At 39.8% G+C, this 16,461-nt stretch overlaps 1 protein-coding gene across 2 annotated transcripts in view; it reads left to right on the top strand.

Moving 5' to 3' along the window:
• The window catches only part of LOC122563477 (S-adenosylmethionine decarboxylase proenzyme), an 81,915-nt gene that overhangs the window by 57,595 nt on the left and 7,859 nt on the right, over positions 1-16,461 (top strand). The window contains exons 5-6 of one of the 2 annotated variants that reach the window (XM_087976998.1): positions 13,006-13,130; positions 13,538-14,118. In XM_087976998.1, the coding sequence (XP_087833124.1) occupies positions 13,006-13,130; positions 13,538-13,543 (131 nt within the window). In that variant the 3' untranslated portion in view covers positions 13,544-14,118. Of the gene's footprint in view, positions 1-13,005; positions 13,131-13,537; positions 14,119-16,461 lie in introns of those variants that run through there. The other variant, XM_043717242.2, reaches the window with a different exon arrangement.

Here is a 16,461-nt window from a genome sequence, read left to right as displayed (position 1 = left end):
TTTGAAATTAAAAAAAAAAGTTGCTGGTTACACAGCAGCATCAACAGAAGCTGAAAACAGGCCATCCTCCCACCCTACACATGAGCAATACTACCATGGCAAGAACAGGAATTAGAGAGTCAAGCATATAAATGTAATATTGTGGGAGGTGAGGTGCTGGAGAGGGTGGGAGGCAGAGAAGTTGAAAAACAAAATAACTTTAGCTTCACGTCAGAAAATTTCTACTTTAAACATTCATTCAGAATAGGCAACGAGTGATGAAAGGATATAATTATTAGCAACTAGTATCCTATAAATCACAATGAATACTATATTGATAGCAGGATAAACAAGATATTCGTATATTGAACAATTGCTGCCAATGTCAGCCTGTTAATTTTAGGATGTCAGTTCTCTCCTGAAGTGCAGAAACATCAGGGTATTGTTTTCCATCAAGCTGACAGGAATGCAATGAAAATAAAAATATATATTAAATAACTTTACTTTTTCATTAATTAAATATAGGTCTGTACTGTACATTCTCTTGAGTAAAACGATGATCAATGTTTGTGAAATGATAAACCAGGACATGATATTACTAGTAGTCAGATTGAATCCTAAATTCTGATCCTCAGCTAAATCCCTTTTATTTCATTTATCCATTTACACCTCAAGCAAATGGCTTAGTGCAGCACAGACGAGAAAGAAATTGTGACTTGGCATGGGGATAACTTTCTTTCGATTATAAGTCACTCCCTCTTGCTTCACTGGTACTTCAGTTTTAAGCAGACTTGTGCTTAACAGTCACGACGTTTTGTCCCCTGCCTGTATCTATGAGGACAGCTTAATGCTGATTACTAATGCAGTCAGTCATACATTGAGTACCCGTCCGGCCCTTTCCCTGCTGTACTGATTCCAGCACTAATATGAAACAGGGTAGCAGAATCAAACCGAGCTCCTTCTGGCTGTAAGACAAGTTATTCCAGTAACTGGCTGGAAATGTCTGTCAGTACTAATGGAATTCTAGCTGGAGCTTTATCTTTACATGGCTGTTTAATCCCAGAGCTGGGGAATATTGAAAGTGAGGACACGCAGTAATGTGATGGGCAGTATGTATTGGGTTGGCTGTGGTTGTTTAGGGTGAGTGGTTGGGATGTTGTTTTGCAAGGCCAGGGGATGGACCTGGAATTGATGGAATTAAAAGTGCAAGCATGCAGCCAAATTGTGCTGGAGGGAATTTTGGGATCAGCAAAACCGGTGTTGAGTGATTAAAGATGGAACTTAACTCACTACACTCCTCAGGATCCTTCAAGAATTAAAGTCAGAACACCCAGTCCATACCAACAATTTGCATTTCTCCAGCATCTTTATGATTAAAAAAAATCCCAAGACAGTTCCCTGAAGCACTTTTAAATGCAATATAACACAAAGTCCCCTTCATATAGATTAGGGTAGATGGCCAAAAGCTTGGCCATTGAAGAAGAGGAAGTAAGGAGCAGGTTAGACCAAGGAGAGCCAATGGATGTTATCTACCTGGACTTCAAGAAGGCCTTTGACAAGGTGCCACATGGGAGGCTACTGAGTAAGATAAGGACTCATGGTGTCAGAGGCAAGGTGCTAGCATGGATAGAAGCTTGGCTGTCTGGCAGGAAGTAGAGAGTGGGGATAAAAGGGTCCTTCTCAGGATGGCAGCTGAGTGGTGTTCTGCAAGGCTCAGTGTTGGGATCACAACTTTTCACTTTATACATTAAGGATCTAGATGAAGGAACTGAGGGCATTCTAGCTACATTTGCAGATGATACAAAGATAGGTAGAGGAACAGGTAGCATTGAGGAGGCGGGGAGGCTGCAGAAGGATTTGAGGAGAAAGTGAGGTCTGCAGATGCTGGAGATCAGAGCTGAAAATGTGTTGCTGGAAAAGCGCATCAGGTCAGGTAGCATCCAGGGAACAGGAGAATCGACGTTTCGGGCATAAGCCCTGGTTATGAGAATGGAAAAAGAAGTGGCAGATAAAGTACAATGTGGGAAAGTGTGAGGTCATGTAATTTTGTAAGGAAGAACAGAGACATGGACTATTTTCCAAATGGGGAGAAAATTCAGGAGTCTGAAGTTCAAAGAGACTTGGGAGTTCTAGTCCATGATTCTCTCAAGGTAAACTTGCAGGTTGAGTCAGTAATTAGGAAGGCAAATGCAATGGTGGCATTTATTTTGAGAGGACTTGAATATAAGAGCAGGGGTGTACTTGTGAGGCTCTATAAGATTCTGGTCAGACCACATTTGGAGTATTGCGTGCAGTTTTGGGCCACATAATCCAGGAAGGATGTACTGGCCTTAGAGCATATTCAGAGGAGGTCATGAATATGGTCCCAGGAATGAAACGGTTAACATATGAGGAACATTTGAGCACTCTGGGTCTATACTCAATGAAGTTTAGAAGGATGAGGGGGGATCTAATTGAAACATACAGAATACTGAATGGTCTGGACAGAGTGGATGTTGGGAAGATGTTTCCTTTGGTAGGGGAGACTAGAGCCCGGGGACATAGCCTCAGAGTAAAGGGAAGACCTTTTAGAATGGAGATGAGGAGAAATTTCTTCAGCCAGAGAGTGAATTTCATACATTCACCATTGTCACAGAAGGCTGTGGAGGCCAGGTCATTGAGTATATTTAAGACAGAGATAGATAGGTTCTTGAGTACCAAGGGGATCAAGGGTTATAGAGTCCATGCTGACCAGATATCCCAACCCAATCTAGTCCCAACTGCCAGCATCTGGCCCATATCCCTCCAAACCCTTCCTATCCATATACCCATCCAAATGCCTCTTAAATGTTGGAATTGTACCAGCCTCCACTACTTCCTCTGGCAGCTCATTCCAAACACGTACTACCCTCTGTGTGAAAACGTTGCCCCTGAGGTCACTTTTATATCTTTCCCCTCTCACCCTAAACCTATGCCCTCTAGTTCTGGACTCTCCCACTCCAGGGAAAAGATTTTGTCTATTTATCCTATCCATGCCCCTCATGATTTTATAAACCAGTACAAGGTCACCCCATAGCCTCCAACGCTCCAGGGAAAACAGCCTTAGCCTATTCAACCTCTCCCTGTAGCTCAAATCCCCCAACCCTGGCAACATTCTTGTAAATCTTTTCTGAACCCTTTCAAATATTCACAACATCTTTCCAATAGGAAGGAGACCAGAATTGCGCATAATAATCCCACAGTGACCTAACCAATATTCTGTACAGCTGCAACATGACCTCCCAACTCCTGTACTCAATACTCTGACCAATATGGAAATCATACCAAATGCTTTCTTCACTATCCTATTGACCTGCGACTCCACTTTCAAGGAGCTATGAACCTGCATTCCAAGGTCACCTTGTTTAGCAACAGTCCCTAGGACCTTACCATTAAATGTATAAGTCCTGCTAAGATTTGCTTTCCCAAAATGCAGCAATTCACATTTATCTAAATTAAACTCCATCTGCCACTCCTCAGCCCATTGGCCCATCTGATCAAGATCCCGTCGTAATCTGAGGTAACCCTCTTCGCTGTCCACTACACCTCCAATTTTGGTGTCATCTGCAAACTTACTAACTATACCTCTTATACTCACATCCAAATCATTTATATAAATGATGAAAAGTAGTGGACCCAGCACCAATCCTTGTGGCACTCCACTGGTCACAGGCCTCCAGTCCGAAAAACAACCTACCGCCACCATCCTCAGTCTTCTATGTTTGAGCCAGTTCTGTTTCCAAAAGGCTAGATCTCCCTGTATTCCATGATATCTAACCTTGCGAACCAGTCTCCCATGGGGAACATTGTTGAACACCTTACTGAAGTCCAAATAGATCACATATACCGCTCTACCCTCATCAATCCTCTTTGTTACTTCTTCAAAAAACTTGATTAAGTTTGTGAGACATGATTTCCCATGCACAAAGCCATGTTGACTGACTATCCCTAGTCAGTCCTTGTCTTTCTAAATACATGTACATCCTGTCCCTCAGGATTCCCTCCAACAACTTGCCCACCACGAGGTGGCATGGTGGCTCAGTGGTTAACACTGCTGCCTCACAGTCCCAGGGCCCCAGGTTCGATTCTAGCCTTCGGCGACTGTCTGTGTGAAGTTTGCTCATTCTCCCTGTGTCTGTGTGGGTTTCCTGTGGGTGTTCCGGTTTCCTCCCACAGTCCAAAGATGTGCAGGCTAGGTGAATTGGCAATGCTAAATTGCCCATAGTCTTAGGTGCATTAGCCAGAGGGAAGTGGGTCTTGGTGGGTTACTCTTTGGAGGGTCGGTGTGGACTAGTTGGACCAAAGGGCCTGTTTCCACACTGTAGGAAATCTAAAAAGTAATCTAAATCTGGACTCTTGTTATCTCACTTCTGAAGGCTTCCCATTTTCCAGCCGTCCCTTTACCTGCAAACATCTGCCCTCAATCAGCTTTTGAATGTTCTTGCCTAATAATGTCAATAGAACTTCAACTTTTAGATCTGGTCTATCCTTTTCAGTCACTATTTTAAAACTAATAGAATTATGGTCGCAGGCCCCAAAGTGCTCCCCCACTGACACCTCAGCAGGAGAAAGAGGTTGAGGAATTTATCAGCCATGATTGAATGATGGAACATTGAATGATGGTCTTAAGATGACATGGAGGTGCTAGTGTTGGACTGGGGTGGTAAAAGTCAGAAATCACACAACACCAGGTTACAGCCCAACAGGTTAGTTTGATATCACAAGCTTTTGGAGCGCTGCTCCTTCATCAGGTGAAGTAAAGGGAAGCGCACAGGCACAGAGTTTATATGCAGAGAGATAATGGCAAGATAATTCCAGGCAATAGAGAGTGTTAAAAGATAGTACAAATAGTATGAGTGGAGCGTCGACAGGCTAGATAACAAATCTTTGAAGAAGAAAATGTTGAGGAGCATCTTCAATGAGGAAAATGAGACAGAAAGATGAGACAGGGTTAGAGAGGGAATTCTGGAAGCAGTTGAAGGCATGACTGTTAATGATGGAACAAGTAAAACAGTATGTTCAAGGGGCTGGAGATTTAGGTACACAGATCTTAGAGGGCTTTGCTGTTGGAAATGATAACACTAGGTTTAGACACTCTGGGTCTTTTGTGTCATGTTAACTGTTTTATGAATAATTTGTGAAGAGTAAATTTTGCTACAAGATGATAAATAAATAGTGTTCACTCGATATCTCAGACAGGGCTTTTCCAGAATACATGGCTAGTTTAATAAAATAAATTTCACCTCCAAATATAAATATTCACTTGGCAATGTTCCTTCCATTTGGAAGTTAAAGGGAGAAGCAGGACTTTCAGTGAACACCAAATGCAAAGATTCGTCATGAAAACTTCCAGAAAATGCTGTGTTTCCACATCAGAAGTCCCAAGGTATTTTAATATCTGTTTTTGCCCAAGAAAATGAAAATAATCATCAGGTTAATTCAAAACATAATTTTAATTCGCTGACAGAACCATGGAGTTTTGCAAAATTAATCTTGCACATCAGCAAGATAAACAAATCTTTTGGAAATATGGATTTGTCTTCAAATTGCAAGTGTAAACATTGGGGTAGTACCTACATTTATTTGTCTGCCAGGGTGATTTCCTAATTTGTGAACCTTCCTTTCTAAATCTTTTTATTATCAATATTATGACGGACAGTAAGGATGACCAGCATTGGCAGAGTACCGATGAAGGGCTTTTGCCCGAAACATTGATTTTCCTGCTCCTCGGATGCAGCCTGACCTGCTGTGCTTTTCCAGCACCACTCTGATCTAAACTCTGGTTTCCAGAATCTGCAGTTCTCACTTTTGCCAAGAGTACAATGAAGCCTGAGTAAAACTACATGGAGAGGGAACAAAGTAAAATTAAGTACTTATTAGATAATTTTCCCAATGCGAACGGTTATACAGTTGTATTACATTTTCTTTACACTTTTACCAGCAAAAAAGGTGTGATACTAAAGTGTGGAATGGAAATTGTAACCTAACAATAAATGTCTTACTACTCTACACTCTCACACATACATATCCACCTATACACTCACTTACTCATCCACTTACATACTCACTTACACACTCACTCACACACAGTCATCCACCGATACACTCACTTACCCACTTATTCAATCACGCACTCAACTGCTTACATACACACACACACACAGACGCTCAATTATTAACACTTGCTCACCCACTGACTCAATCGTCCAAACTCACTGACCCACTTACCCCATAGCTCCCTCTCACTCACTCACTAAATCACAGATACTCTCACTTTCACATATGCAATCTTTCACACTCACTCACTCACACACTCTCTCGCTCTCTCTCACTCAATCATTCAGACACATGGAAATGGACATATAAATGGAAAATTTGAATTTAATTTTTGTAAAATTAATACTGTATGTTGTGGGGACAAACACAGTCTTGGAGTCAGAATCAGGGTTCAATGACAGAGTTCATTGCACAAGGAAATACCGGAGCTCTGGGGAGAAAGAGATAGAGAGAGACACCAACAGCACAGTGGTCAGCTGCGAGTCTTCTCTTGACCCGGAGCACATGTCAAGATACTTTTATACATCTTGTGATACAATAGGTCAGTGATGAGATTATTGTCTTTGTAACATGGTTGGTTTATGGCAATCATTGCAGAATCATTGATAGTTTCAACACAGTCTTTGTCAATTCCAGCGCAACCTTTGTCAATTTCCATGTGGTCATTGTCAGTTTCAATATCTGCACGGAAATCTATTGCTATAGTAATGGGCACTAATCACTTTGCCTAAGAAGAACGATTACTGCAGCCCTGGCTATTAGCATTTTGTATTGAGTCTGTATTAAGCTGTTAGCATTTCTATAAAAGGTGGTGGCTTGACCCAGACACTTCGGCGGGCAGTGTACGTTACTCATGTGTATTCTCTCCCCCACCTGCCTTAAACTAATCAACTGGGTTGTGAGTGCAGTGTGCTGGCATTCTGGTGGCCTCAGGCAGTGTCTGTATCTGCTCTGCTGTTTCTCTCCATATTGTGATCTTGCGGCCATCTTGTGTGTCAAGTTGGCTAACTGATGGCTCAGCGGCCATCTTGTGTGTCTGTGTGCCTAGTGTAACCCTGCCCTGTGCCATCTCCCTCTTCACTGTAGATGATGGAAATCTGTCATTAATGATTCATGAAAAACATTTAGACAGCAATTTATTGTTTTAGTCTGATTTAGAACTTCATGCTTTTGTGACTTCTGTATATTTTTAATAGATCTAGAAACATGCTTTTAAAGAGAAGGTGGACACATCAGCCTCATGGATAAGAAATAATAGCTGGAATCAGTCAACTGGCTTGCTGCACCATTTGAAAAGATCTTGACTGATCTTCTACCTCAATCCTACTTTCCTGCATTATTCTCATATTCCTTAATTCCCTCAGCCCAAAAACCTTTGGATCTCAGTCCTGAACACACTTTGATTTGATTTATTATTGTCACATGTACTGAGATACAGTGAAACATATTGTTTTATTTGCTAGTCCCAGATAAATCATACCTTACGTAATTATTAAAAATCACACAACACCAGGTTATAGTCCAACAGGTTTAATTGGAAGCACTGGCTTTCGGAGCGACGCTCCCATGAAGGAGCGTCGCTCCGAAAGCTAGTGTGCTTCCAATTAAACCTGTTGGACTATAACCTGGTGTTGTGTGATTTTTAACTTTGTACATCCCAGTCCAACACCGGCATCTCCGAATCATTATGTAATTATGTTAGGCTAATAGAACAGAATGCAGAATACACTGTTACAGCTACAGAGAAAGTGCAGAGAAAGATCAACTCTAATACATGAGAAGAGAGAGACTTAATGACTGAGTTCACAGCTGTCTGGGGTAGTTGATTTCAAACACAACACCTAGTGGTTTGAAAGGATCGATGTAACAGAATAAAAAAATAATATTTTTATCTGCACTATTGTTTCAAATTTCAGTATAAACAATTGCAAAGTTGTCTATTCTTGACGATTGGTCTCATCAGTGAAGTTGGGACATGCAAAAAAAATTTTCGATCTCCTTACAATGAAAGACATTGGTTTCTGACACATGGTGAGAAGTGATCCTGACTCACTTCAGTAAATGGTGAATTAACATGTAATATTCATGTCTGTTCACTTACTGAGAACTCAACAAATTCTTGCCAAGGAACTCTCTGTGCTTATGATTCAGGGAATCCAAGACAATGGAATGTTATAATTTAATTGCTCTGCCCTTTTTGGGGAATACAATTGCAAATGAAATATTATAAAAGAGAAATTAAAGGTGTAATTTCAAAGCATTTAAGCACAGTGTACTTAGAAAATATGCAATTTCTTAGTTATCAATTTCATGCTTCAAATCAGATGAACTGTAGCTTATTTTGCAGAATAAAGACAGGAAACAAATTAAAAACTGAAATCATTCTGTTGATTTGTCATTTGGATCTTTAAACATTTTGAAATGCTCAGAATTCTAAAACTCCAGTCCTGAAACAAACGTTTCATAAAGACTGATTGCAAATGATTTGAAATGTACAACTTGCACATTGTGTTCCTTACACTTTCCTAAAATAATCTGTCTCCTCAGATAAGTGGGATACATGACCTGATCCCTGTTATAAATGCAACAATGTTCAACCCTTATGGCTACTCAGTGAATGGACTGAAAACAGATGTACGTATTCAACTAGATAATTAAAAATCCAAATACTTTATTGAACTGGTGATAAAAAATATTTTGAGATTTTGCAGCCTATTAAAAGAATTTGTTATACGTAGGTAAAATTCAAGAAAAGGGAATCTGATTTGTACTTTGATTAAAATTACGCAGAACACCTTTGGGATAAACACTTGCAAGCAATTACCATAAGACAGCAGTAAGGGTTTAGAGGGATATGGACCAAGTGCTGATAAATGGAGCTAGGTTAGGTTAGGATATCTGGTCAGCATGGACAAGTTGGGATCTGTTGTACATCTCTATGACTACGACAATGACTATCCAGCCTCTACTTATGCAAACACTCCAGTCCTGGCAACATCCTGGTGAATTTTTTCTGCACCCTCTCCAATTTAGTAATAACCTTCCTATAGCAGAGCAACTAGAACTGTACGTAGTATTCCAAAAGTTACTACTACTTCTGCTGTTTGAGCTGAAGAGGACACTGACCTGTTTGCAATGGATTAGAGTAGTTTTGTGAGGTAGAATTTCATCATTGACTTCTGGAAGGTTCTGGAGAAGAGTCAGACCTTCTCAAAACATTAACGCTGTTTCTCTGTTTGCAGATGTGACCAGACTTGCTGAGTTCCTCCAGCATTCTCTGTATCTTTTTCTATAATCAGGTTTAAAGTTGAGTCTTGGTCTAGTTTTGATAATCCTTTGTGGGGAAATGGTGGTTGGGTTGAGAGGGGTTTCCCAGATTTTGCTTTTCCCAAATTGGCATGGGTTATTTCTGATTTCTTAACCTGAGTGAGTTGAAAATGTCCCAGAATCTGACCTCACCCATACAGACAAGTCAGCTAAATTGTCCCACTGGTCGCTCCCTGTTTGTCACTTCTGTTGTCTCCCTCCTGTCATTATCACTGGTTTGAGATTGTGCTGTTTCAATATCTTTCATTTCCATGGACAGTTTAATAGATCGGGTAAATACCTTGTCAGCAACCAGCCTTCGATTCACTATAGAACCTGAGAAATGATGTGGAGGTGCTGGTGTTGGACTGGGGTGGACAAGGTCAGAAGTCACATAACACTGGGTTATAGTCCAACAGGTTTGTTTGAGGTCACAAGCTTCCAGAGTGCTGCTCCTTCACTTGATGAAGGGGCAGTGCTCTGAAAGCTTGTGATTTCAAATACGTATTTTTTAGTCGGTTTGCTGTTGGAGTTCAGAAGCACTTGATCCAATTAATGATAGAGTGTGGAGTTTGCTGTTCTTTATTGCTGCTAAATCTAACAGGCCGTAAAAAACTGGTCTTCCAGGCGATGCCAAAGGCGCCAGTACATTTGTCGTTGGGAATGCTTTGCAGAGTTTGATAGCAGAAAGTGCCACAAAATTACAGAGAAAGAGTTCCAAGCAGTCTCATGTTTTTACTGAGCATTGAAATTGTGCGGTCTTGTTGCCATCCTGTGCTGTGAATTGTCGACTGTGGAACAGACTTTAACAGTGGAGTGATGAGTGAACAATGCAGCAAAGTGGGTTGTCCTTCAGTATCAGCAAGGGATAATTGTCCTGTCTGCCTGAAAGCTCTTAAAGAAGCATACTTTTACTTTCCCAACAACCAGTCTCGCCTTCCAATTATCTGGTGGAGTGGAACAGAGTAAGAAATGAGAGCAACGATCCATTCAGCCTATCATGCCTTCTCCACTGTTCAATAAGATCATTGTCGATTTTACTCCAGTTCCTTTTGTGGAAGGGAAACTAAAATTTCACGTTTACTTAACAACTTGTCCATCACAAAATTTTTTGTTTCACAAAAATCTAACCATTCTCTTCGGAAGAATGAAAAAGTAAAGCAGAAATTTTCAATAATTGAGCATCTTTCAAAATCTCAAGATATCACAAAGCAGTTTACAGCCAAGGGAGCACCAGATTATTGTTGCTCTAATGTAGGAAATGCAGCAGCCAATGTGAAGACAGTGAGCTCCCACAAAAACTAGTTTAATAATGAGCATACAATCTTTATCTTTAAATGTTGAGTGAAAACAGAATAATCACAGCAGACAGTGAAATAACTCTTCAGAGGCCAGCACTCCATAACCAATTATCCTTTATTGACAAATGCATAGTCTTTGACAATAGCACTGCCACTCACTTAGTCGGGCACATAGGTAGCCCAGTATCCCTGACGTTCATCCATTTATGTCAGCCAGGGCTCCCTGATTGGACCAGATTAACAGCCCCAATCAGGGAACTCATTCTATGATGTCCAGCTGCCTGACCACGTTACAACTACACACACTACATGTATTTCTCTGATTTACATCAATATCATAAGCATAAATATACATACACTCTATATTTTGATGTGTTAATTTATTGTCAAAAATATTTTCATCTGAGATATATACAAAATGAATTTAGTAACTAGATTTTTCCATGGAAATGCATGTTTCTACTTCTGTAAAGATGCCTGTATTTCAATATCTTACTCTAACCAAAACACTAGCTGTTATAGATGCTTCATGTTGCCATAACATGTTCCTTTGCCCTATCTGAATTACAGCGGGAATTTGGTCTTGATTTTTAAAAAATCATTTTATTGGGCATGGACGTCACTGGCTAGGCCAACATTTATTGCCCATCCCTCAATGCCCTTGAGAAAGTGATAGTGATCTGCTGCCTTCAGTTATTGCAGTCCATCAGGAATGAGACATTTATGATGGCTTTGTTACAACTATATGCCTCACTGGGCTAATCCAGAGTCAACTGCATTGTTCTGAGTCTGGAGTCTTCTAGAAGCCAGACCAGGTATTGATGGCAGATTTCCTTCCTTAAAGAACATTATTGTAAAAACTAATGAATGAGAGTTTCAAGGTAGCCTTCACTGAGGCTAACTTTATATTCCAGATTTAATAATTAAATTTAAATGACAAAATTCTAATTTTGATTAAAAAGTAGCCAAGATGGGGCTTGACCCCATGCACACAGAACATTGGCCTAGGCTTCTGATTCCTTGCCCAGTGACAGTATCATTACACCATCTGCTCCCCTTGTTACAACAATCTATTATTGAACAATGCCACCAAAAACAAATATACTGTGACTTCACTTCAGTACTGTTTTGTGGAATCTTAATGTATTATTTAAGAATCTCCAATTTTAATCAGTCCTCCAATGATGGCCCTCTCTTCAGCTGCCTGCATTGCAAATCCTGCAACACCCCCACCCCACCCCCATCCTCTCCATCTCTATTTCCTTCTTTAAGATGTTCCTTAAAACTCCCTCTTTGATTAAGCTTTTTTGTCACCTGCTGTAATATCTTCTCATTTGGCTCAGTGCCATTTTTGTGGTATAATGCCCTTGTGAAGCACTTTGTTGTTATTACCCTAACGACATCTCATATTTGCAGTTTTAAAAATTAATGTTTTAGTGTTTATCTACAGAAAAACAGTTAATGAATTTTCAAGTAATTCACTTTCTATGAAGTGCTTTTGGCTGTTTGAGATACTTCATAAGACACTATAGATTGACACAGTATCCTGCATAGTTGAGTTGTGTTTTACGAAGAATTTATTACATGTTTATAAGATTGAACAGTATCAGACATGTAAATCAAAGAGATCTTTGTCACAATCCAACAGGAACATCTGTATTATCATGACTCCTGTCAAGTCAGCGTATAATAATGAGATCAACTTGTATTTGTTTAGCACCTTTAATGTCAGAGAACAGTTCGAGACATTTCTCATCAGGGATTTGAACAAAATCAGGCATGCTGAAGACGTCAGAATTGGGTGCGCACTGATATTGTGGGAGATTGTGGGTCTGGAGGACAATGCAAAGATAAGGAGGAGCGAAACCACAGAGGGATGTGCACATACAACTTTAAAATCAAGGTGTTGCTTGATCAGGATACTAAGGAGCAAGAACAGGAGAAGTCAAGATATAATCATGTTCACATAGGTTTTGAGTAAATGATTTCTCACTGTTCAGGTTGTCAATTTTAACAGTGTCTTGCAATTAGGAATTTCTGGCGGAGCTGCCAGGATTACCTGTAAATATTCAACAATCTGTGCAGAATATTGAGGATATTAAACCGAAAAATGCATTTGCCACATTTTTACAAGAAAGCTTTCGAGCTTTGATTTGAAGATGTATGCACGCTTCTTCCTGTGTTGTTTTTCCAAGCGATGGTAAATACTGCTGGTTTATATTTTTTGCTGCATGAGCTGCTATTTGTCTGGCTTTTTCGTTAATGCATCCATTCTATGACAGCTCTTTTCTCTTTGTCTTTTCATAATCTCTGGGAACATATTGGACTATTCACATCACACCAGAACCTGACTTCTCTTATGTAGGCTTTGAAACTAATCTCGCTTTGAACTCTTACACCAAACTGATTAAAAAGGTTGCGGACATCTTCAAGCTGGAGAAGTTTGTTACAACACTGTTTGCGAACCAGGTGAGTTCCAACTAGTGAGTTTGTAATCGTTTTATTTTGTAAAGTCACTTTTGTAAATCTAGATTAGTGGCATGTGTAGATCCAGTCTACATGATGGAACATGATATGTTGAAAACTCAGTATTCTCAGAAAGAATGTGAACATGTATGTTCATATGTTCAATACTATGTATCCAATACTGGATACATGGTATTGAACATATGAACATACATGTTAGAAGAAACATTAAGCCATTTGATCCCTCAAGCCTATTTTGCCACTGTCATCCAATAAGTTCATTGCTCATCTGATAATAGCTTTGATTGTACTTTCTCATCCATCTCCTATACCTTTTGAGATCCTTGGCAATCAAAAATCTAATTCTGCCTGTGAAACATTACTCATGTGATGTATGAATTTTTGCACAGGTATGATGTCACGTATGTTGGCCGGATGTCCCAAGACTGATGGACTGTATCAAACAGCATATCACTTTGGCTGTTTACACAAGCAATTTACTGACCTTAAATAACCACCCCATGCTTACAAAGCCCATATCAAAGTGTCCAACAATAGATGTGTTTCCACAGTTGGACATTTGTTGGATAATCCTGAATGTGACATGCGTTAATACCCAAAGCACTGTTCTTTACAGACACAGAACATGAACATCCACAGCAACTGTTTCAACTCAACAAAATAAGGGACAATCATTTACTGGCTTGCTTCTCAGGACCAACTTGTTTGGTATAATGTTTAAACAAAACTTGGCAGTTAATTATGAATTATCTTTAATTGGTGCTTTCTCCATGGCAACACCTCTACCAACGAAAGTTCTCTTGCTAATCAATCATTACTTGCCTGTCATGTAGTATAAATATTGGTTTTCTCCTTGAATTGGTATTCTCATGAATTGTCCTGATGGGAGTAAGATGAAAAGCTTCACAAAATGTATCTTTTTCAGCAATTCTCAAATTCTGTATCACCAAACAACTACCTAATAAATGCATTCAGCATGATTTCTCTTTCACAAAGGTCTTATTGACTCTGCTTGATCAGATTATGATTATCTAAGTATTTTGCCATAGCTTCATGACGTGAACATATGAATTAGGGACAGTTGTAGGCCATTGAGCCCCTTGAGCCTGTTCTGCCATTCAGTAAGGTCATGCCTGACAAGTATAGTCAACTCCATGTTCTTGTCTACTCCACAAACCCTGTGACTCAAGGATCTATCTTCCTCTGGTTATTCCATGACCCCACCTGCAATGTCTTTGAGAAAGAGTTCCAAAGACCTTCTGAGAAAAAAAAATCTAATCACCATCTTAAATGGAGACACCTTATTTTGAAATTATGTTCCTCACTCTCAGCTCCCACAAAAAGAAGCATCCTTCTAGAATTCACACTGTCAGTTGCCCTCACAATCGTACATGTGTCAATAAAATCACCTAATTCTTCTAAACTCCAGTGGACACAGACCCAGTCTGTCCAAACTGGCCTCCTAAGATATCCCACCATTCCAGGAATGTGAGTGATTCCAACAGAGTTCCAATTTAGTGAATCTTCTCTGAACTGTGTCTGATGCATCCATTCCTTTTTTTAAATAAGAAAACCAAAGTTTTATACAGTGCTTCAGATGTGACCTTCTAAACACTCTATTAAAGCTGTAGCAACACACCTTTTTAAAATTCCATTCTATATTCCAGCAACAATGTTTCATTTACTTTCTTAATCACTTGCTGTATCTGCATACTAACCTCTTGTAATTCATGTACCAGGACACCCTGATTCTGATTGCTCAGCTGCTCTGCTGCTTTTCCTGTCAGATGTAGACACGTTTACATTTTCCCATGCTATACTCTTATTTGCCAAAGGTTTGCCCATTCACTCAACCTGTTTATCTCCCTTTTGCAAATTCTTTGTGTCCTCTCATAATCTTACTTTCCTACTACCTCTGTATCGTCAGCAAAGTTAGTTATCATACTTTTGATATATTTGTCCTAGTCATTGATATGAATTATTTCATTGAATTCAGAAAATCCCTATAGTGTGAGAATGGGCCATTTGGGCCCAACATATCCACACTGACCCTCTGAAGAGTAACCCACCCAGACACATTCCCCTACCCTATTACTTTACATTTATTCCTGACTAATGCATCTAACTGCACATATCTGAACACTATGGGCAATTTAGCATGACCAATTCACATAACCTGCACATCTTTGGGCTGTGGGAGGGAACTGGAGCACCCAGAGGAAACCCACGCAGACATGGGGAGAATGTGCAAACTCCACACAGACAGTTGCCTGAGGGTGGAATCGAACCCACGTCCCTGGCACTGGGAGGCAGCAGTGCTAACCACTGAGCTACTTGCCATCCACAATTAGAAACAATTGAGGCCCAAAACACTGAGCCTTATGACACATATCCTCATCTTAATTAATTCCAGCAATCTGAAAATGACCCATTTGTGCCCACTTTCCATTTTCTATTGCTAACTAATCTTCTATCTATCTTTCTATTTTACATCCAACACCATGAGCTCTATTTTGCTTAATAATTAATAATGGAATCTAGCAATTTCCCTGGGACAGTTGCTAGACTAACTTCAGTCTCTCTCTTTCTTGAATAAAATTGTTAGATTGGCCATTTTACAATCTGCTGGGACACTTGCAGAATGTATGGAATCTTATTTTGTTGCTGTAGCTACTTCTTTTAAGACTCCAGAATGAGGGCATTGGCCTAGGAACTTGTCAGCCTTTGGGTTTAGTAGTTTTCCCAGCACCTTCTCATCGGAGTTGGTGATTGCTTTTAAGATCCTCCCTTCTATTTTCCTCTTGATTTTTCAGATTGTAATTGGTTATAGATGTCAGAGTTTATGGAAGGTTTCATGAAGTGAATGGCCATCATTTTAGAAGCGAACTGATTTGATGTGTGAAGAAATGAGAGTTTGGAGTGGAACATTAGATTTTGGGTTGCATCTTACATATATAGCACCGTCGTGGATCGGATCCATGTAACATGTGTGTAACCAAGTGTGTTGTTTACTTAGTTGGATCCATTCCATTTTAAAGGCATCGCTGGTTCATGCTGATGGGTGTTCGGAACAAAGAGTACAGTAAAACATTAAACTGTTTTTATAAATAGGTTAGAACATCAAAAATTTAGTAAAAGATTTGGTGGTTTATTTATCACCAGTCAGTAAACATAATTCACGGATAAAATCAAGTCAAATAAACAACACATTTAAGCAGGAAGCGGTTCATCTACAATTAAGACAGCCTTGCTAGGAGGCTTCTCCCTTCAGAAATCTTTAACTTCAAATGCAGTTTTTCCAAGCACACAAGAT

This window comes from Chiloscyllium plagiosum, unplaced genomic scaffold (assembly GCF_037043375.1).
Source record: "Chiloscyllium plagiosum isolate Xiang-an unplaced genomic scaffold, Cpla_swu_hap1 HiC_scaffold_30, whole genome shotgun sequence".
NCBI lineage: Eukaryota > Metazoa > Chordata > Chondrichthyes > Orectolobiformes > Hemiscylliidae > Chiloscyllium > Chiloscyllium plagiosum.
Note: the sequence above shows the minus strand (reverse complement) of the source record. Positions and strands in the feature narration are given on the sequence as shown.